The sequence below is a fragment of the Mus pahari genome, chromosome 19, assembly GCF_900095145.1.
Source record: "Mus pahari chromosome 19, PAHARI_EIJ_v1.1, whole genome shotgun sequence".
NCBI lineage: Eukaryota > Metazoa > Chordata > Mammalia > Rodentia > Muridae > Mus > Mus pahari.
Window position 1 is genome coordinate 64,007,272 of NC_034608.1, and position 22,262 is coordinate 64,029,533.

The window sequence follows — 22,262 nt, forward strand, 5'->3', positions numbered from 1 at the left end:
ATGCAAACAATATGAAGGTTTCCTCTACCCCAGTTCCACCCCAGGACACAAATGAGAACACAGAACTCCAGCAGTCAGGGTCAGAAAGCCCTACGCCAAGCTGTAAAGATCACAACTGGCTAATCAATTAATATATAGGATTCCAACATTTGTACATACAAAGGAAAAAAAATCTTAAACCAGCAAGGACCGGGTTCTACAGAGGCTGAAGCACACTGACTGAACAGGACTGCCTGAAGGAGCAGAGTTCGCTTGCCTCAAGACCAATAGAGCAGACCATCGACAGAATGCAGCACACAGTGAGGAAGGCCCCCGCCATGCCAGAGCTGCAGTGGTGAGAGCCGCCAGCAGGTGGCAGAGCAACGCTGGACACTGAGCTGCAGCTGCTAAGGAACTAGGGCAGAAGGGGAGGCTGGCACACACCAAACACTGTGTTTATACAGAATTCCCCGAGCAAGCTACACACTGAACCTTCTGGTTAATTAGCAAATATGCTAAATGACTTTGTTTTCATCTGTTTCGGGTCAATTTGAAAGAGAACGCCCTCGTCTCTTTGCTATTTCTGAACCAGGATCCAGGTGGAAGTGGGGCCTGCTGATGCCCATCGTAGGCATCTCCCTCCCACAGAGCAGCCTGGACCACAGAGCAGCCCTGGACCACGGAGCAGCGCCATCGGCGGAGTCTAGTAAAGAGGAAGGCAGTATGTTTTGAGTGTGTACATGGATGTGTCCGTATGCACAGTCTGTAAACGTGTGTGCTTCTATGTCTCAGTTGGCAGATGACACTAGGTGTTTTTGGTAACTCTCCACCTTACTTTGGGGGAAAGAGTCTCACTGGATGTGCGGGAGCTCAGCAGATCTGTCTGGCTTGGCCAGGGAGCCCTGGGATGCCCTCGCCCCTGCCTCCCGACCTGGGAAGACAGGTGTGAGTTGTTGCAGTTGCTTTTCCGTTGGTGATGAGGGTCTGAACTGAGATCTTCATATTTCATAGACTGTACCACCTCCTCGTAGTAGACAGGATGCTTAGCTTGTGCAAGGCCCTGGGTTCGATGCCCCAGTACCACTGAACTAAATATACTCCCCTATCTGGAATAGCAATTTATATTTGACAGAGGAAAAAAAGTCCAAGTATAGAATAAGTACTCCTTAAAGGACACCATGGAGAAGAGAAGTGTATACTTTCTTTATATGCAGACTAGCAGCACAATCCTTCCTAAAATGGCCCGGGGGCGGTGGCAAAGCGAGGGTCTGCGCTTACCTGTTGCCCCCTCACACAACAGCTCCCCAGGGCATTCACCCAGGCCTTTATCCTCGAGGAGAGACTGGGATGCTCCTCCCGAGTCTGAATCCAGCAAGACCTGGTTTTCACCAAGGCCAACGTCAGCAAAGCGGCGACTCAGCTCGCAGTCCTCAAAGTCGGCGGGGAACTGGTGTGGAGAGGTGTCGTGGGAGGACCCTGGAAATGAGCTGTCCAGGACGAGAGGAGAGCCAGGAGGTGACAAGGAGGAGAGAGAGGACCTGGAGGACAGGGACGCCACTGACTTGGAGGCCTCCGTCAGTGGGGGCGTGTGGCTGCTGGCTGTCACTCCCAACCCACAGAGCCCACTCTGGTCGGGCTGGCCAGGGGACTTGACCACCTCATTTTCATGGATGGTGGTGATGGGTCCGGAAGGAATGTAGCCACCCTTCTCTTGAAGAAGGAAGTCCAGTTTATACTGATAGTCCGTGTCCATCTGGTCGCCCTGGCTGCTGTAATAGAGCTCACTGGAACTGAGGGAGTTGAGTGACCCCCTGCTGGAGGTGTTCAGAGAGCCCCGACTGGAGGCCAGGGACCCCAGGCTGCTTCCAGATGACATGGACAGTGTGCTGGAGGAGAGGCTGGAAACGGGACAACAGCACATTGTAAACCCTGCACTCTACAAACACAACCACAGGCCCCGCTGGCTCCCACAGCCCGGGCAGAGGGGCGAACTGTTGGAACACAGACTTCCCTACCCACTCATTACTGTCACCAGCGTGGCTCTCCACATACACCTCTGCAATGCTGGCCTTTCTAAATGATACGTGACACATGGCTGCCAGGAGTGGGGGCACACGCCTTTAATCCTAGAACTTCAGAGGCAGAAAGATCTCTGAGTTCAGGGATAGCCTGGGCTACATAGCCAGCTCCAGGATAGCTACACACAGAGTCTCCGTCTCAAATACATACATACATTAACCATTTAAAAAAATCTAATGATCCAAGCGGGTAAAGTGGTGTACACCTTTAATCCCAACACGCAGGATGCAGAAGCAGGTGGACCTCTATGAGGTCAAATTCAGCCTGGTCCACATATCCAATTCAGGCTGAACCAGAGCTACGTAGTAAGATTATCGTTCCCACTGCCAATGGTGAACCTTTTGCAAAATTTAAATAAAAACCCAAATCGAATGCCTATTTGTAAACCAACTTGCAAAGCCATCCACAGCCACTTCATACTTTACGCCAGCGCAGCGTCTGTGGCTAGAGAGAAAGGGCTATGAAGGCCACCGAGCCCCAGCTCACCAGGAGTGCCAGGGTGACATGCTAAGCTGTGCCAGAAAGTCATAGCAGCGATTTCACAGGGACCTTCCAGCTCCCTCGGTAACAGGTGGAATAACGGCAGTGGTAAGATATTTTCTCAAGTCTGCAGTGACAGATAAAGCCTACCCTCTTTCTGTGGGATATTTCAAAATGCACTCTAAATATAAACAAGGAGATTGGAGGGGAAAATGGGTTTCTACATTTGGTAATTCAGACATTAATTGAGTGGCTGTAACTTACTTATTCACTTTTAAGCAGCTAAAAAACCAACTAAAAAGGACCCAGGCAGTGCCCGGACACTGTGGGAAACATTTCCCTTGAAGAACGTAGCAAGCTTACCTTTTAAGTTGGGAGTACAAGGAAGTCGTTAACTTAGTCGTTTCCTCAAGTTTCTGTAGCAGCTCTTTTCTTTTCTCTTCCAATTTCAACCTAGGGGGGAAAAAAAACGAAGAAATTAATTTTCAAGTGATAGTGTAGAAACCCAAACTAAACGGAAAACCTGAGTATCGCAGAATCATGTGTAAGAAGGGTGTACTGTCTGGTTTTGTGTGTCAATTTGACACAGGCTGAAGTTATTACAGAGAAAGGAGCTTCGGTTGGGGAAATGCCTCCATGAGATCCAGCTGTGGGGCATTTTCTCAATTAGTGATCAAGGGGGGAGGCCCTTTGTTGGTGGTGCCATCTCTGGGCTGGTAGTCTTGGTTTTATAAGAGAGCAGGCTGAGCAAGCCAGGGGAGGCAAGCCAGTAAAGAACATCCCTCCATGGCTTCTGCATCAGCTCCTGCTTCTTGACCTGCTTGAGTTCCAGTCCTGACTTCCTTTGGTGATGAACAGCAGTATGGAAGTGTAAGCTGAATAAACCCCTTCCTCCCCACCTGCTTCTTGGTCATGATGTTTGTGCAGGAACAGAAGCCCTGACTACGACACAGGGGATGTCTGTTTGACCTTGGTAAATAGAAGACAGAATAACCAAGAGAGAAGGAACTAAACGTTACAGCCGTGATACGTGAACTAAGTGGGGCTATGTCCAGTCCCAGAGCTCGGAAAACTCAGTCATGGAGAAATGGCAAAGGGGTCACAGCAGTGACACCGAGCACAGCAAGAGCAAAGACCGCAGGGTCTTATGGGACTGCAGGCTGGCTTCTCGTTTAGAAACCATCGGGTAGCAATTTGGAAATGCAAAAGGCCAACTTAGGTACTGAACTTAATGAGTACTGCTATAAAACAGCGCCTAAGGATGAACCGGCAGTGCTCAGTTCCTGGGAGTTTTTGTAGCTGAGAGAGGCCGTTCCACAGTGCCGCTCGCTCTGGGCTGAGCTGGCCAGTACAGTCGCAACAAGAAGGTCAAGCCATTTGCCTCCCTAGCCCAATCCTGTCTTATCGCTTGGAGCGCGTTATCGTACAGGTAGAGCATTTTATCTTGAAACAAACTCCTTTCAAGACAGGTCAGGCATCCAAGGAAAATGCACAAGCTGAATCAGCCGGGGGCTCGAGACTTCATCCAAGGAAGGCAGTGCCTTGGTCTTGGTCTGGGATGCCCACCTCGTGAGCCCAGGACCCTCTGGCAAGCCACTGGCTAGAGGGGCTCGCCTTCCTGCCTGTGAACGGTGAATACGATCCTGCTGCGTCTACCTGATAAAAGGTAAAGGGATCAAACGGACTAAGGCACGGGACAGTGCTCTACAGGCCACAGAACAATCACACTAGCTCACAGCCCTCCAAGGTCGTGCTATACACAATTAGCCACACTGGTTTGGAAAAAAAAAATAAAACCTACCCAATTTCATTTTATTCATAGGTACCTATTCCTTTGATCGTCTACAACACAACTTCTATTATATGTTACAATTAAAAAGTAATTCTTAACCCTGTCTCAAAAAAACAAAACAAGGGCTGGTGAGATGGCTCAGCGGGTAAGAGTATTGACTGCTCTTCTGAAGGTCCTGAGTTCAAATCCCAGCAACCACATGGTGGCTCACAACCACCCGTAATAAGATCTGACGCCCTCTTCTGGTGTGTCTGAAATCAGCTACAGTGTACTTATGTATAATAATAAATAAATCTTTAAAAAAAAAAAAGTAATTCTTGCCATTTTCTGTAATACTGCCGTGATGAATTCTTTCACAACTTTTACAACTGCATTTTAAAGAACAGCTAATTTTTGAAATCTCTTAAACAAATCTACTCAATCAGGAAGAAAAATTAATGCAAAGGAGAACTGAGTCAGAAGACATGATGGTCTGGAGGAGGCCCCAAACAGTGCCACAACACACACTACATATCAGAGTTATTAATGCACAGGTATTTTCTCCTGGTCTCCAGGCCATGATCACACTCAGGCTCAGCAGCTACTGTGCCAGCTCCTGTAGGCTGCTCTGAGTGAGTGAGTGAGAGAGAGAGAGAGAGAGAGAGAGAGAGAGAGAGAGAGAGAGAGAATATGTGTATGTGGTGTGTGTGTGTGGGGGGGGAGTGTGTGTGGTGTAGGCCAGAGGTTGATGCTGATGTCTGGGATCCTTGGAGATCATTTCTCCCTTATTCATTTTCACCGTTTTATGTGTATGGCTGTGTGTAGGTTTGTGTACCACATGCATGCATAGCCTGCAGAGGACAGAAGAGGGTCTGGTCCTCTTCCTCTATATAAACTTCTTGCTAGAGTCACTAGAGGGACAATAGAGGAACCATGAAAAGCCACAGAAACCTTAGTAGGGCAGCAGTTTCTGCCCTTCATGTAACCATGAAGCTTTCCAGTTGAGGGCAGCTGGGCTGCAGGTCTTGAAGTGTCCTTCCTCCCAGGGGACTATGACCGTGGTCTTCTTTCTGCGCTTGGCTGTCTTGAGCTCTTTACCAGCCCTGCCCTTCTGGTTCCTTCATCCAGAAAGCGCCCCTAAAAGAGCCTCCCCTACACACTCTGTTTCTCTCTCTTGCCCTTGGCGGCCTAATAGGCCATTATCTCTTCCTGACTCTACTTCAGCACCAGAGGGAGATGGGTACTGCCTCCCGTGAACTCACAACTCTGCACCTGGGAAAGCATCCGTGCCAGCGACCCAGGAAGAGTAGTCTCTTTTCCATTAAAAATTTAAATAAAATAAATGGCACTCACACACCCCCCGCCCACTTGTTTTCAATAATCTTCAGATGCCTTAGCAACGTTTAAGTACTCCAGGCACATCGGGCCATTCTAGGTAAGCACCTGGAATTTGTGACAAGCAGCAAAAATCTGTCAGCAACAGGAAACCGCAGCTTAAGGAATGCCAATGCTGTGGGTGAGCTTACATATGGGGTACAGAAAGGGAGAACAATTTCTCCTTTGCCCCATGCTCTCCCACAATGAATCCGGCTTGTGCAGATGCGCTTAATCACCACTAGAGGGCGATCTCAGCCACTGCTGCGGGGCTCACTGCTGGTGTTACACTGGCCTCAGAAATCAGGATCAGGATACACTGAGAATTCAGCTGCGTTTAGTGTCTTGAGAGGTTGGTTTGAGTCACCCCTTCTCCTGAAATAATGAGGAAGCCACAACAGAATGGAAAACAGGAAAGCTTAAGGCAAGGCAGCAAGGGGTGTTCTTTGGTGGCCATGTGGGCAGCAGCTTGAAGAAATGGAGGGTCTGGTGTTGCTGATGTACTTGATGATGAAACTCTCCTTCAAGGGTGTTCCTGGACACCACCTGCCTGCTCCGCCACTGAGGAGGTGTGGCTTAGAGAGGAGGTCTCTCAATCGGGTTCAAGGACAGGATGGAACAAGCAGCATTAGAAGTGTGTAGAGTAGGAAGCATGGACACAGAGCCCTGAGCTCGGCCGCAGCAGTAGCAACAGCAGCATTAACAAGTGTGCGCTGATCTGCCCAGGGAGTGCAGGGCCGCTCCAGTGCCCGCTGCAGCTGCAGCATAAGGCTCTGATCTTTAGGATACGAGAGGAGGAGCCATGCGGAAAACAAAACAGAACAAGCAAACACGGAGCTGAGTGGATCAAACGGGAAGGTCTGAGTCCCAACCTTCCCCTGTGGCACGGAGATGGGGGTTGTCCTTGACCATAGACACTGAAAGGACATTTGTACGCACTTATTTACTTAGTGTGGAAGTGGCTTGCCATCCAAAGGACTCAGAAGGTCCGCACAGTATACAAATGATAAACACGTCCCTTCCAGCCACTATCCAGTCCGTGGCAGACACATTGTGCAGCTAACTATGCCGCCTATTGCCCACATGGCACAAACCCCATGGCGGCTTCTCACTAAACATTATCATTATTTTATGTAAGGGCTACGTAGCTTCTGCTTCTGATGAGTCCCAACCTGACACTAGAGATGTGACAGTCATTATGGAGAAGCCACCGAGCGACAAGCGTGCTGCCATGCCTGTGAAGCTGCTGAGATGAGCAGGCCCCGCCCTCCCAGCACACAGCCAAGGAGGAGCAGGCTTTCCAGACTCACCTCCTACAGAAGACAGCAGAGACTCGGCCTTAGCATGGAAGATGGGCGCAGCTACTCGAGAGTCTCCACGCCCTAGCTCTATAACCGAAGACGCCACAACCCTGGATCAAGGTGCTCAGGGAAGACCCTGGGTTTGTGCTGATCACGTGACCCTTAGCATCACAGACCCACAGCGTTTCTTGAGCGTGTGCCTTGTGTTGGGAATCCTATGTAATCTAGAAAGTGGTCACACTTCTGAGAGGACGTGTGCACCTTTTGTTAATACTGCACAGTCTGTTATGACTTGGGACATCAAGGGGACAAGGCGCGACATTGAGTAAGTGTTGAACAATGCCAATTCACCAGCCTTTTACACCGGGAGCTCACCAATGCTACCCGCTTCCCTCCCTCCACTGATGAATCTCTGCTGGAAATTTAAGTTATACAAACGAAAACCAGCGTTTTCCTTCTTTTGTGCCTGTTGGTGCTTGCTGCCCCGGACCATCCTCACACCTGAAGCTAAAACTCTCATCAGCACTAAACAGAAAGCAGACAGGGTGGGGCGAGAAGCCGACGGGACAACAGTGAGAACTCAGCTGAACCGGTGCAGTCCTCAGAGGATTTGCCCTGGGGACCTGCGTGTGCTCCCTAAAACCAGGATGCTGCAGCCGTACGGTGTCTCCATCAACAGGACTCCCCTAAATGGCGAAATTCAAATTGCTCACCGGTTAAGACCCAATCATCAGGAGTGGCAGCTTTTTTGCTCCCCGCCCCACTATCCCCACACTGTCAAAATGTTTTGACGTTTTTATTGGTATTTATTGAGAAATAGGGATTAAAAGGCAAGATGGCAATAATTCAGAAGTGTTCTGGGTGGATGTTTGAACATATCTCCAGGTCTTTTGAGACACGTGTGGGTTTGCTCTGGGGCAGACACTACTCCTCCTGAGCCTTCTGTGACGGGCACTGATCTGAAGGGCCAGTTTGTCTTTGTCACCAAACAGGCACCCTGGCACAGCGGGAGCAGTGTGGACACAGGGCTCTGCCACCAGTGTGCCCACATCCAAGGGACACCGAGTTCTGCCCATCTGAGTCCTGCCCATCTGCCGGCGGGACTGGATAGTTTAGAATAAGTAACTCTTACATTTTCCCACAGAAAGATAAAACAAAACAAAAAAAAAAAAACAAAAACAAAAACAAAAAAAACTGCTCAGAAAGTTTGCCCCTGCCTCAGAAGCAGATTTCAACTGACAAGCCAGCCACATACATGCAAGGAACATCTTGTGACTGATTGAGATATCAAAGAGAGCACATGGTCTTTTCCTTTCCTTGTGAAACTAAAAGCAATAAACATATGACTTCTTGTAAGTGTAGAAAGAGGCCAGGAAGGCTCATTTCTGCAACGGTCTAGATCGACTTCATCAGAGAGCAGCAGTTTATGGCCATTGTTATCAGACTCGCTCAATGGTGCACCACATTCCTGACTTTATGTCAACATTCCTTAGTTATTCGACATCTGTCACGAGCCTTTCACATTCCTAACAGACACAGAAGAACCGATACTTGGGGCATAGGAGGGTGGGCTTCACTGCTCTGAAGACATTTCTCTTGCGTTGTTTCTGAGTCTACTAACAACAAAAGCTGTTTAGAATCCCAAACTTAGGGATCTGTCGGCAGTAAGGCACAGCCACAGGTCCAAGTCAAAGTCCCCCTGTTCCCAGAAGGAAACAAACCTCTCAGTTAGAGCCTTGCTCGGCGAACCCCGAGCGGCCATCAGCTCCTCCTCCAGGTGCTGGCGCTCAGCTTCTAGGCGCTCCAGCTCATCCTGCGAGCGCTTCTGCGGGGTGATGAACTGCAGCTCCTTCAGAAGTTCTTCTTTCTCGTTAATCAGCATCAACTTCTCCTTCTCGATGTCCAGGGCCCCGGGCCAGGCCTCACCATCCAACTTTGACAGTTCAATTTTCAAGTTAGCCATGCTAAAGGACAGAGAAGACACAAGCGTTCAGGACTCCCAGAAAGGGAAACGCCAAGCCTAGGCTTGTCTGGGAGCAGCTGCAATCTACAGATTCCCCGAGACGCAGTGTGTGGCACAGGCACACACGCCACATCAGATGAACAGACACATCTAAAGCAGAGGGCACCAGGCGGGCGTCCCTGGTGTGTGGCATGATGGGAGGGGACCCACAAGCTTCCACGGAGAAGTACACCAGCATGCTGGGATGCCCCAAAATGCTACTGAAAACGGTACTTCCCAGAGCTGGGTGGCCACTGGAGATCACAGAAGGAAGACATGATAGAGCGGAGCCTTGGTCAATTCATATTAGAGCAAAATCAGTCATTAAGGTCTCCTAGCCTCCCTTTCCTCAGGCCTCACACAGGGAAATCTCCCTCCACAGGCCCCGGTAAGCACTAATTACTGAATAATCTGTCCTGTCTCGGGGTCTATGGCTTCCACCCTATGATCCCCTGTACTGGTTGTTCGGCTACACTGAGCAGGCGGAGTGGACCTTAACCAGTGACACAAAGGTGGCTTGTGTGGCAGTCACAGAGTGGAGAGGAATGGACGGAGGAAGACGAGGGACAGTGCCACAGCAGAGCGTCCAGTGCCACAGTTCTGCCGGCCCCCAGCTTCCCTGTGTCTAGAGTCCAGTCATGGATGGCCACAGTTACGGAACTCCCAGCTCAGCACTCACGGTGAGCTCTGGACTCAACGGCTTGCCCTGCAGCAATGTGAAGCCATCAGGACTTCCCACAAGACAGAAGCTGGAGGCTCCTTGGCCAGAAGGGGCAAGATCCAGACGGCCAATGGCCATGGCCGGTACTAACACTGACATCCGTGTCCTACATAAACCCTGGATGGTAGCTTGGGCTACTGGGCAGTACATACCATGTATGAAAAAGAGAAAGGACATTTGTTCTTCCTATTTTGAAAAACTATACAGAAAAGAAAGAACTATTATGAAAAACACCTGGAGACAAGGCTGCACAGTAGGGCTGCACCGTGTGCTGTTGGTCAGTCTCTTCCTGTGGGTTTTAAGGACAATGACGCTGTCCTCGATGGTACATGGCAAGTGTGCGCTTCTCTCCCCCTACTGTCTGTTCACGATAGATGTAGCATCAGCTATTCTTCAGCTTTAACCACGAAACCATAAACAACTGTCTCAACGCACTGGAAAATTAATCATCAAATTGCTAAATAAGCATGATATTCTTAGCCCCACTGAGCATCTAAAACAAAAGCTGCAGGAGAACGCTGGTCAGGGAAGAACAGCTCAGAGCCTCCACCCTCCTTAACAACGGAGGAGGGAATGCATTCTCAACACAGCAAAATCCCTTCCGGGTTCGCTTCCGCTCAGCATCACCAGTAACCCTAAAACCAACTCCAAATAACACCAGTGCAGCCAAACGGCAGAGAAGTAATGACCTAAGTCTAGATGTGATCGAAGCAGCCACCTGAGCTGGGAGCGACAGCGCAGCAGAGGGAGAAAGGTGTCACTTACTCAAGGGCACACGAGTAGGCAGACATTGGGCTATATTCTGAAAGGGCGCACAGATTGGGGAGAGTGAGCAGGGACTTCCAGGACCTAGTAAGGGAAATGTCACCTAAGTTCTGGAGGTAACCAACCGTTACAGTCACTTACTCTAGAGATCACTCAAGGTGTCCCAAAGGCAACAAAGTCAAGTCCGTGAAATGGCCGTGCTGTAAGTCCTGGTCCACTTTAATTCTGAGCTATGGCCATTAGCCTTCAGAAAACCAGGCGTAAAGCTTGGGCTTTGTCTACGGCACAACCAAAGAATTCTGGCCACTAGAGGGTTGGACTGCTCATAGCGAGAGCACGCTTGAACACGCCACCCAGGAACAGGAACAGCAGTCAGGTCTCCGGGCCTCCACACCGAACTTCAGCCCTCATAACCTACTGAAGACAGGCCTCCCCCACCCCCAAGTTCCATTCCTGGAAAGAAGAAAGCCTAATATAAAAGCCTTTCCTACCCCCAAGACATTTAAAATCTGTCGGGGAAGTTTAAAGACATTAAAATTCGCTGAGTTAAATGCTACTCAGAATGACCGAGGGACTTGTTCAAGGTCACGTGGTTAATCATTTGTGGAATGAAGCCTGGGTTTCTGTTCAGTACTTTGAAGACCCAAGCACTGTTTGAAACTCTGGCTGACACAGAAGCAAATACTGTAGTAAATATTCATCTCACTTTTCGAGAGCCAGATAACCTCTAAGACCTATGGCCAATTGCTTTCAAAGTCCATCGTCTCTAGAGACAAGGGACACATCTGAACAGGTGATGGTACTTATGGCAGAAGACATAGCACTCTGAGAGGAGGAACAGATTAAGGCCTCGCTCTCCTGTGTGTGTGTGTGTGTGTGTGTGTGTGTGTGTGTGATGATGTAGTAGTTCCTAATGCCTCCCAAGTGATGAATCCATGTTTAGGCTCTTAGAAGAATAAAGTCAATTGTATCAGAATGACCTTCACCCTTAGAAACAGTGGGGGGTGCTATAGTGGGGGGTGCTATAGTCTGTGAATAATCTGAGTATCCACCTGCTTATATTAGGGTCCTGTGGGACCCTAGCAGAGTCAAGGAATTAACCCGACGGGAGTAAGAGCTGATGAGGTTCAGTAGAGGTTCCCTCCTCTTTCCCTGGCCTGTCAGAGGGGACAGACACACAGTGCAGCACCCTCCAGGAGGCAGCAGGAAGCTTCCAGAGCAAAACTTCTGAGAGCTAAGTCCCCAGGAGAGGCACAGGGCAGGCCACTGCATAGGGTTTCAGTCTGACGAACCAGCTGTCCCCCTTCCGATTGGGAATACTGTACAATCTCAAAACGTTTCTCCCAGAAGGGAGAGGAAACATCAATCCCCACATCTCTCCTTAAATTCTCCCGATTCAAGCTGGGCACAGTGGTGCACGCCTTTAATTCAAGTGCTTGGAAGACAGAGGTGGCTGAGTTCGAGGCTAGCCTGGTCTACAGAGTGAGTTCCAGGGTGATCAGGGCTACACCGAGAAACCCTGTCGTAAAAAAACAATAAATCAATATTAAAAATTAAAAATAAGCTGGGCATGGTGGCGCACGCCTTTAATCCCAGCACTAGGAAGGCAGAGGCAGGCGAATTTCTGAGTTCGAGGCCAGCCTGGTCTACAGAGTGAGTTCCAGGACAGCCAGGGCTACACAGAGAAACCCTGTCTCGAAAAACCAAAATAAATAAATAAATAAAATAAAATAAAATAAAATTCTCCTTATTCTTCAACTTTGCGGGAAGGGAAGAGGGAGCTGGAAGCCAACTTTGCAGGTCAAAGCACCAAGGCAGGAGAACTGGTGAGAATGGGAGGGAGTGACCACACATCTGTCACTAGTTACCACAGCGGCAGACATTAACCAGCCTCAGAGCTCACAACCACAGGAGACAGCTCTGGGTCCTCACCTTCTTTTGGCTTCTTCATACTGGAGACTCAGCCTGACCTTTTCAGCTAAATTTGATCTGCTTCGAACCCCAATCTAGTAAAAACAGAAGGAGAAAAAGTCAATTAACTCTGCTAATGAATGAAGTAAACTGTTTTTGATTCTAAGAGGCGCAAGTAATTGAAAAGCTTGGGAAAATGGCTGTGGAATGGGGCAGCCCCAGTGAGAAAGCAGTTCCTCTGGAGGGGAAAGGCTTCTACTCAGGCTTGTCTGCTCGGAGAAGACAAAAATATCAGGTAAACGTGTCTGCTATCTGAGAGTTTATGAAGGGTATATAGGTCAATGGAACTGATGAAACAGAACACATTTCTTTACCAAAATTTCCATTATTTAACTACACAAAATGTAAACTAAAGAATGTAAGGGGCTAATGTTCACACGGAGAACCCTGCAGCCACCTGCTTCATCACACACACACACACACACACACACACACACACACGCACGTACATACGTACGTACGTACGTACATGCATCTAAAAAGCGGAAGTACAACTGGGAGCCCAACAGGAGGAAATACTTGGAAATAAATTTTCACGAAGGAGGGGGGGATAATGATATCCAGATCACAGTAAATATTTCTCAAACATCAGTGATAATTCACGAATACTTAATCAACATCAAATTTATAAAAACAACTTCTTAAAACAAACCCACCATGCACAGGGATGTGTGTGCCCCTTGTGCGTGTGTGCCCCGTGTGCGTGTGCGTCTGTGTGCGTGTGTCAGATCCCTGGGGCTGGAGTCAGAAGTGGTTGTGAGCTGCCTGAAGTGGGTGTTGGGAGCTGCAGGCGGAACAAACACCTCTAGAGGCTGCGCCGCTCTCCAGCCCCTCCTTGCTTTAACCTTCTCTGCTTCTTGTCCCCCTCGTGTTCATGTGGAGTGACTCCAGTTAAATGTGGATTTAGCTTTTCAGAAGCATCTACCTGTAAATGCAGCCGGAGAAAGCTCCAACTACATGCCTCGGAAAAGATGAGGCTGCGACTTTTAACATGCATCTGCAGAGCATGCTCTAGCTCCTGCTGCGGTCCTGAGCCCCACCCCTGTCACTACCAACCCCCTCCACCTGCCCTCCACCACCTATCCCATCTCCTACCCCCAGCCTCATCCCCCACCCCATCACTATCAACACCCGACCCACCTGCCCCATACCGCCTAACTCACCCCCACCCCCACCCTTCCACCTCCTCCACCCCTGTCCTCCCTCGGGGCATCAGGGACGGCACTAGGGCAGCCGAAGCCCTCTGACCACTTACATCTCCAGAAATGCTTGTCTGTGACCCAGCGTCAAAGGTCTGTCTGGGCAGAGAGAGATGAGAATTCACAGGGCTAGATCTCAGATCCGGCTCGGAACTGCCCATGTTCTGATCCAAATGAAATCGCTCCTGCAGCTTAGCAAGACTCTGTCAAAAAGCACACAGCACCTTCTAAGTATAAAGGCAGCGGGCAGCCCATTTCCAGTGTCACTGAATGGGAGCAGCCGTCCTGATGACAACAGTGACTTTATAAAGTTTGCACAAGCACATGATTTTGGAAGTATGTGAGATCTGATTCAGAAGATGGCCTTCCTTCTCCTGTGGATGCTAGAATCTAGCTTTGTTTTTATTTACTATTTATGCATTTCTGTGCACGAGCCACGTGTATGCAGGTGCCCATGGAGGCCACAAGAAGATGTCTGATCCGGAAGTGGACAGACCTCGGCAAGGGCAGCAAGAACTCAACCGCCCAACACTCTATAGCCTTTGACCTTGAATGTAATACAGTCTGTTCCATTCTTATTTTTCAACACTTCCCTAAGTGACCCTTATTCACTAGGGATCTCTATAGTTTGCATATGGTCCGTATGTATTCCCTACACTCTCAATGTGACGACTGATGCTCAGAGGTGGCAGAACCTGGGAGAGGAGGGGTCAGTACAATATGAAAACAGCTCCGAAAAGACCACGATTCATTCCCAAGTGAGCACAGCGGCACAGAAAGCACAGGTTGGTCTCTAAACTGCTCTGGCTTCCTGTTTTGCCACCAATCTCTTCAAGGCACAATCCTGTCACTGTGACACCAGCCACTTGAGGATTTTACAAAAGACTGAAAAGGAAGTGGGGCCAGGCATTCTTGAGCTTTCGGCCTCTGAACCTGTAGGTTAAATAAGCCTGTCTTTTTCTTTATGAAGTAGCTAGCTTTATGAAGTAGAAACAGACTAATACAGAACGACTCAACATTATAGGGATCGTGGAGTCATTCAATGCTTATAATGTAATCTCTCATTTTAGATATACAGTAAGCTATTCCCACTGGAAAGGGCTACAGTTATACTGCTTTATATGTAGACCCAAGAGATGACTCCGTTTACATTAATATTACAGAATAGGAAACGGAGCCCAGTTGTGAATGGGTAGCCTGGCCTCACCTGAGTCCATCTATATGCCGACTGCACGTCCCTGTCTGTGGAGATGACTGACAGCTGATAGTAACGTGAGTAACCCAAGTGCGAGTGTGCCTTTCCTGGCTGCCAGGCCACACACTGGGTTAACTGTGGAGGGAGGGCATGCACAAGTTAATACACTAGAAAGAAAATCTAATCCAAGTTGCTTTTTAAAAGCCCTACAGTAGCACTAAGTTTAAGAACAAAAACTAAAAACCCATGACTGTTAACCTGGCACTATTTAACCTGACGGTTGGGATTTCCATCCTAGGAGCACAGATGTAAGAGGCCCGACATGCACATTTGCAGTCTCAGGCATGCCAAGGATAGTAGGCTTGACTTCAGAAGGACATAAGGCTGAAAGAGGGAAGGAAGGAAGAGGGGTGGGGGAGGAGGGAAAGGAGGAAAATATCTGAGATCCAATATTTAATTTTCTCCTTTCATAAGAACAAATATACACTACATATACGCATACACCCATGTAATAAAACTGGAAGAGACACAGCAAGTTACGTATAACAGAAAAGAACAAAGAAACATTTTGGTGAATGTGGGCAAGTCTTTTCTGTTTCTCTTTAAATGGAAATGATCAGTAATTTTTTTTTTTTGTCTTAGCTGTGATGATGACACAGTTAATCAATTTGGTAGCGTGTGACTAATATGTTTCAAAGAAATAGAAGATACTGGAAAATAAACTTGGAGCATATTACAGTACGAAGAGAAGGAATATTACTGTGGGATTGGTTTTGAGCGGCTGTGTGTTTATCTTTAGCTGTACATAATTGTGTTACTGGATTTCTATGTAAAATATTTATCATTGTGCTCAAATAGGTCTAGAAGTCAGCCAACATCTGGTCTCACGTCTAGCCCTACTGCTGATCTCTGCAACTGCGAATGACTCTATGGACTTTAGTAGCCAAAAGAATTCAACCTGACCCGGAGACAAGACCAGAGCCCTCAGGAGAAACAAGGGCGGCCCTAACTCGATCTACTACAGGCTCCCGTGTGACTGTGTCCAGATTCCAGGAACAGAACTACCATGTGCATTTCAGGAATTACAATTTAGTCAGCAGGACAATTGTGGGCAACAATGAGATGTTGCGTAATGTTCTGCATGTACTACAGATGTGTTTAAGGCTGTCATCTATCTGTTTATAAAACACCACACATCCTGCATGTGCTACTACAGATGTGTTTAAGGCTGTCATCTATCTGTTTATAAAACACCACATACTGAGGCTGCCTGGGCTTACACCTCCACGTCACTGCTCCCAGGCTCTCTGGTTTGAGTATCTCATTAGGTTTCCTACACTGTGGTTCGTGGACTATAGCCAGGGCTGGGCTGCCTCGATGTCCCTGGATGTCGGTAAGGACTAAGGGCCCTGCATGAGGGAGATACTCAGCAAGGACCTGGTTAGCCACACTCCCAAGGATTTGTCCTGGACACCACTGTCTTTCCCATCAGATCACTTCTTGCAGGTTATTGTGTAATTCCAAAACTGAAAAGCCACATGGATATAAGAGCATTTTTCTTATGCAGCAAACAACTGGAAACCAACATGCAGAAGTTGAACACCACATTTAAATGGAGAGGTTGTGTTACGAACACAAGAATCATTGCTGGCTCAACTACTACTCAAAGATGCAGACTGCAGCTGACCAGATGATGATGAACTCCCAACTTCTTCGTGTTTTTCACAATAATAGGGAATTGGAAAGGGAGAGAAAGGTCCCTTAAGACACGGATGGCCGTGGCTCTGCCAGGTGCAGGCACTGGAGCGCTCACCACCCACAGCTGCTCTGTCTTCCCCGGCACAGAGGATGATCTGAGGAGTAAGACCTGAGGGCTGGAAACTGCAACGAGGGCAGGGGATCAACTAGCACTTTTCCTGGAGGTGACTATGGCTGTCCCGTGGCTGGGTCGACACCCCCCACCCCAGGAGACATAGCTATTACCTACTGGTGATGGCAATACACTGCCATGTACCCTGGGTGGGGTCACTATGAGGGGAACCCACGTCTAGATCACACCAGAAGTTTCTAATGCACTAAGAAGGAGAAGTGAAAGACACAAGCTCTTCTTCCAGGCTCCAGGCTCCGGCTCCCTGCACTCTACTCAGTCTGAAAGGACACCTGAGCCCTCACAAAGGACAGCAGAAGCTGGGAACCAACTTGTTCTCCACAGGTTCCTCAGTGCCTGTAACCATCCAGCATGCATGATCGGCGTCATGAGTGGGAAGCTCCTCACGTGACCCAGCAGACAGACACAGATGGACGCCCCATGCCATACCTGCATCAGGTCCTGCTTTTCTTTTTCTCCTGAGCTGATTGCCTTTCGGATAGACTTCAGTTCTGTCAAGATGGCTTTGGCTTCATTAAGTTCATACCCACTCTGGCCTCCGGACATCTTCTCATCAATTCTGTGAAGAGAGGAGACAGGGAAAAGAAATCAACAAGACAGGTGCAGAGGAGCCACTGGTTCGGGGTTGCCCTCCTCAGCAGATGACTTTACGTTATTGCTCACACACACCACCACACAGATTGAGTGCTTTCCCTTGCCCTTGGGCTCAACTTCTTCGTCCACTACATCCTACCTTCGTCCCTTCCTAACCACTTTCAAGCACACATTTTGGGCTGCTCCTGATGCTAGTGGAACACAGTCGTTACCACACTCAGCCTCATCTCTATAACAAGAAAGAGAGCCGGCAGGGACAACACTGTAGTAACAGAAGCACCACACTGCTGGGGAGCAGGGCAGGGCAGAGCGCGGGCAGCATCGTGAGCCTCCAGTAAGCACTCGACAAACACTTATTTGCACTAGTGAATCTCTTACAATATTTGGATTATGTGGTCTCTTACTTCTGTCAAATACATGAAAAGTATTTATTAAAGCCATGAACTGAGGTGGAATGTCTTGCCTGGCTGAATGAGTTTGAATTTAGGAAAGACAGACAGACAGGACAGATGAGCTGCTTTGCCAGAATGCACTGCACAAACGGCTCTTTAGTGAGTTTATCTGTCCCAGGTGCCCATGGATGTCCCTATTTTACATCACTGTTAATTGCTGGCTGGAGGATTGAAGAATCGCTTTTGAAGAGCTCAACCCCCACTTGCTACATCTTTAAAGAACGTGTTGGGGCTGGTGAGATGGCTCAGCGGGTAAGAGCACTGACTGCTCTTCCAAAGGTACAGAGTTCAAATCCCAGCAACCACGTGGTGGCTCACAACCACCCGTAATGAGATCTTATGCCCTCTTCTGGCACGTCTGAAGACAGCTAAAGTTTACTTATATATAATAATAAATAAATTTTTGAAGAAAAGAAGAAGAAGAAGAAGAAGAAGAAGAAGAAGAAGAAGAAGAAGAAGAAGAAGAAGAAGAAGATGATGATGATGGGTATTCTGTATCCATCTCTCTCTGTTAGGATCCGGCCCGGGGTTCCTCACAGACATCGCCTCTACCCCACTGTCAGCCTTCTGCTCGGCACAGCCTCTTCAGACCTGCTTTAGGACTGAGCAACAGACCCTCCAGAGAAATGGCAGCCACTGAATCAGAAGAAATGGACTCTGAGCTCATCTGGTGTGTGCTACTTAATAATTAATCTGCACTTCCAATGTGAAAGGAGCACTCTGAATCAAACCAATGCCATAGTAATCACTTTGCCAAACAAAGTTAACTCAAACAAGTACAGTCTGTAGATAATGCATTTCCCTGAGTACCAATTTAGTAAATATCGTTTGCTACTGAACAAGCAATTAAGCCTTTAAAAGCCTAACAAAATAAACTTGATTATAAGGTCATTTGATAATGAAGTACAGACAATAAAGTCACAGAATTAAACACACACACACACACACACACACACACACACACACACACGCACGCGCGCGCGCACACACACACACACACCCACCCACAGACTCCACTGTCACTTTTTCGGAAGGAAGAACTAAAGCCAGAAAGCTTCTGCACACTTAACTCTTAAGCCACACAGACCAGCTAATAGGGCGACTGTGCTAAAGTTCTGGACCATGACTGAGGAATGTTATAAACACAAGTCTAGAATATTCACTTATTTGTGTAGGGATTTATCAAAGTAATCTTTGGATCCTCCAAGAATTTTATGTACCAACTTAGTCCAAGGCAAAGGCTCACTAAGTAAAAGAGATGCTGTTTGCAAGTGTTGTCTTGGCGTTTACAGGCAGGGCACTTTATAAGCTACAAGCAAGCAAACAAAGACTGGAGACAAACTGGGATCTTCTGAAAGCATGAACATGCAACAGAAAGCATGCCTAAAGCCAGAGTGACTCCTTCCTACCTGTGAATCCTCAGAGTGTGAAGGCATAGCTCCCCCTAACTCAGAAACATAATCCATCATTTGAATACAGAGCGCAGTTAGGGCTGACTGCTGGTTTACAGTTCTGAGTTTTGCTTGTTGAAAACGATTTCTCGGCTGTCTCGCTCTGCCCTCTGCTCGGAGCGCTCCCTTCGCCCCCTCCTCTGTTCACCTCCGATGCTCATTTCCATCTCTAGTGGCTTTTCCTTTCTCTCTGGATCTAACTCCTGTTTCCTCCCTCTCTGGACCTGACTATAAAAACATGAACGTGGTTGGATGGGCTCACTAATTTTTTGCTGGCTCTAGTTATAGAGTCATAGGCTTAGCTCCCTTCTGCCTTTAAAATGAAGTACCATGATTTTACTTTTCTGTGTTTGAATGAAAAGGAGCTTTTAAAAAAAAAAAAAACTTTAAACTGTTTATATCTGAAAGAGATTTTTCACTTGTGTGCTTTCTCTGAAAATTGGGGACCACGTGTGCTTTTGACTGGCTAAGTGTTGCCATCATTTCCACTTGGGGAGGTGGCACAGGGTGTCCTGGTGTCCACCTAGGCACAAGCTACACTACTCTTTAGGCCACAGTCAGATCTGAGGGCAAAAACGTAAAAAACAAAGGCAGAAAGATATTTGTTCATCCAGCATAAAACTGTTAATAAAATGAAATCTCATAGGATAAAGCACATTATAATTCAAGATGAAACAAACAAATAAATAAGTATTATTTAATTAAACAAATATTATTTATTATAAATAAATCACATAGCATAGAACAAGTAAAATGAAATCTCAGGGGTAAATCAAAATTATAATTCCAGATGAAACAAACAAAGAAATCCCACCCTATGGTGAAGTGAAATGTTACAGAACCCTGCAGTGGGATTCTACTCAACATTCACTCTCACAGCCACTTAAGGAAAAAGTAGGTGGCTAGGTAGATACACAGACAGACAGACAGATAGACAGACTATTTCGTAGAATTAGCAGTGAGGTTTTCTTTTTTAGTCTGCTCTCTGGTCCCACCAGCTTTCCCAGTGTCTTAGAGGTGTGGTGATAACAGAAGAAGGGAAAAAGCTTTCTTTTCCTTAGATATTGTATCTTTCTATTCTGGGTTCATTCTAAGAAAGCCCGGATTTCTACACAAATGTCTATTGTTTTCCCACGGAATGTTTCTGACTGAGTCTTAAAGATGCTGTAGCTTCCTGTGAAGTGTTTGCAAGCACACTGCCTGAAACAACTGAGTATTATTGTCACATTGACACAACGAACACAGTAAGTTTGACTAACCTTTAACACTGGGTGGTGACAGAAGTCTGAAAATGTCTAACATAGCTAAACGTTTTCTGACACTCTTTAAAGTGTGTTTGATACCCTGCCTAGAAGTTCTGCTCATATAGATACACAAGTACTGAATCTGAATTGTACTTAGTGGGGGCAACGCTTTGGAAGGTGACAGATTCCCTAAGAGTGGAAGGCAGACTCAGATTTCATAGGAAAAAGGAACGCAGCCCAGCCCTTTCCAGAGAGGTGGCTTCTGCATTAGCCTGGCACCGCTAACACTGCTGAAGAAGCTGCGGGAAGGATGGGACCTGGCCAGGGAAAGCCCTAGGAACTCAGCCCCACAAAGAAAGCAGCTGGATGGCTTAGAGACGGTCATACGACTATGAAAACCATAAGCTTCCTTCTTCCAGGAGGTATCTGTGGACGGGTGACTGGGAGGAGCTCCCATAGGCTGGGAATGGCATGGGCTCTTCCAGAACTGGCCACCTTTTCTTACCTCTGCCTCCCCTTAACCTGGCCCATCTTAACACTACCCCAGCGGCCCACCATCATTTAGAATTGGAAAGCAAAAAGCCAAGAACGTGGCAAATGAGAGCAGCAGGCTTCTTGGCAGAGCCTCACCTGCCCTGACTCCCCTGTGATGGATCAGGCTGGACCCCACATGGTCTCTGGGACTGACAGAAAGGTGGACAGAATCCCAGGAGAGCTCAGAGCCTTTTTAGTGCAGGTCATCCCGTCCAGCCACCCAGGCAGCCCTACAGCACAATCTTGAGAAGGCGGGCAGTGGTCTAGGACACAAAGTTAAATTTCTCACTCTGGGTTTCTTTGGCTCATTTTCAATGATTAAGAAAAAGTTCAGAATCTTTTCAAAGTGTATAGATTTTTTTTTCTAAGTATTTTTGTAAGTTGGATACCTGGCACAGAGCTTTAAGCCTTTTACTTTCTATGTTTCTTTGAGAAATATCTTTGGTCTCTCTCTCTCTCTCTCTCTCTCTCTCTCTCTCTCTCTCTCTCTCTCTCTCTCCCCCTCTCCCTCTCCCTCTCCCTCCCCCCTCTCCCTCTCCCTCTCCCTCCCTCTTTCCCTCCCGGGAGCTTTGAATTGCTGGAAAGTCAATTTTAGTATTTAATACTCACTGTTGCAGCGTTTCAAAGCCTTGCTGCTTATAGAGAAGTTCTTGCTTCATCTGGGAGAGTTCTCTTTTCAGCTTTTTAACCTTGCAAGAGAAATCAGGGCAGCCATTAATGTTTATGCAGTAGTAATAGCACATTATTTCAGAAGATAAGAAGTAAGCAAGCTGATAACCTTTTACCGCTTCTCCGTTACAAACATTCCGAGGGAGGCCCGTGAGTCACATTTAAATTTCCAGTGACATACGTAGCTACCTCTGCTCTCTGTCACTTACTCAGCAACACTGTGATGAGCTGGACAGCATCCAGGTCTTTGCTTTGTGTTAAGCAGCCAGTCAGCGTCACGTGAGGACCTGTGACCGTGTATCTCGAACTCTATACCCAACTTCTCCCCTTCTGTTACTGGGCTCTGGGTGACCAGCCATGCCCAGGCTCCTCACACATGCCCACTGGCACATGCCTCAGGGACTTCTCACACACACACACTCACATGTTGCCTGAGGCTCTGCCCAGCCCCCCAAGGTTGGCTCTTCCCACTCATCTCTAAGTTAGTTCACTGTCACCTTCTCATTAACACTTCTCAGGTCACTCTCCCAGTCCTCGCTCTGCTTTATTTACCCCAGATTATTCTTCAACAACTGCATGGGTGCCCTGTCTGC

At 47.7% G+C, this 22,262-nt stretch overlaps 1 protein-coding gene across 1 annotated transcript in view; it reads right to left on the reverse strand.

The window, feature by feature from the left end:
• Nucleotides 1-22,262, reverse strand: part of Wwc2 (WW and C2 domain containing 2) — a 160,048-nt gene that overhangs the window by 36,867 nt on the left and 100,919 nt on the right. Inside the window, exons 5-11 of the mRNA XM_021218885.1 lie at nt 21,610-21,689; nt 17,155-17,284; nt 13,699-13,845; nt 12,405-12,478; nt 8,706-8,948; nt 2,902-2,991; nt 1,258-1,877 (exon numbers count right to left, since the gene is read on the reverse strand). Coding sequence (XP_021074544.1) covers nt 1,258-1,877; nt 2,902-2,991; nt 8,706-8,948; nt 12,405-12,478; nt 13,699-13,845; nt 17,155-17,284; nt 21,610-21,689 — 1,384 coding nt within the window. The remainder of the gene's footprint in view (nt 1-1,257; nt 1,878-2,901; nt 2,992-8,705; nt 8,949-12,404; nt 12,479-13,698; nt 13,846-17,154; nt 17,285-21,609; nt 21,690-22,262) is intronic.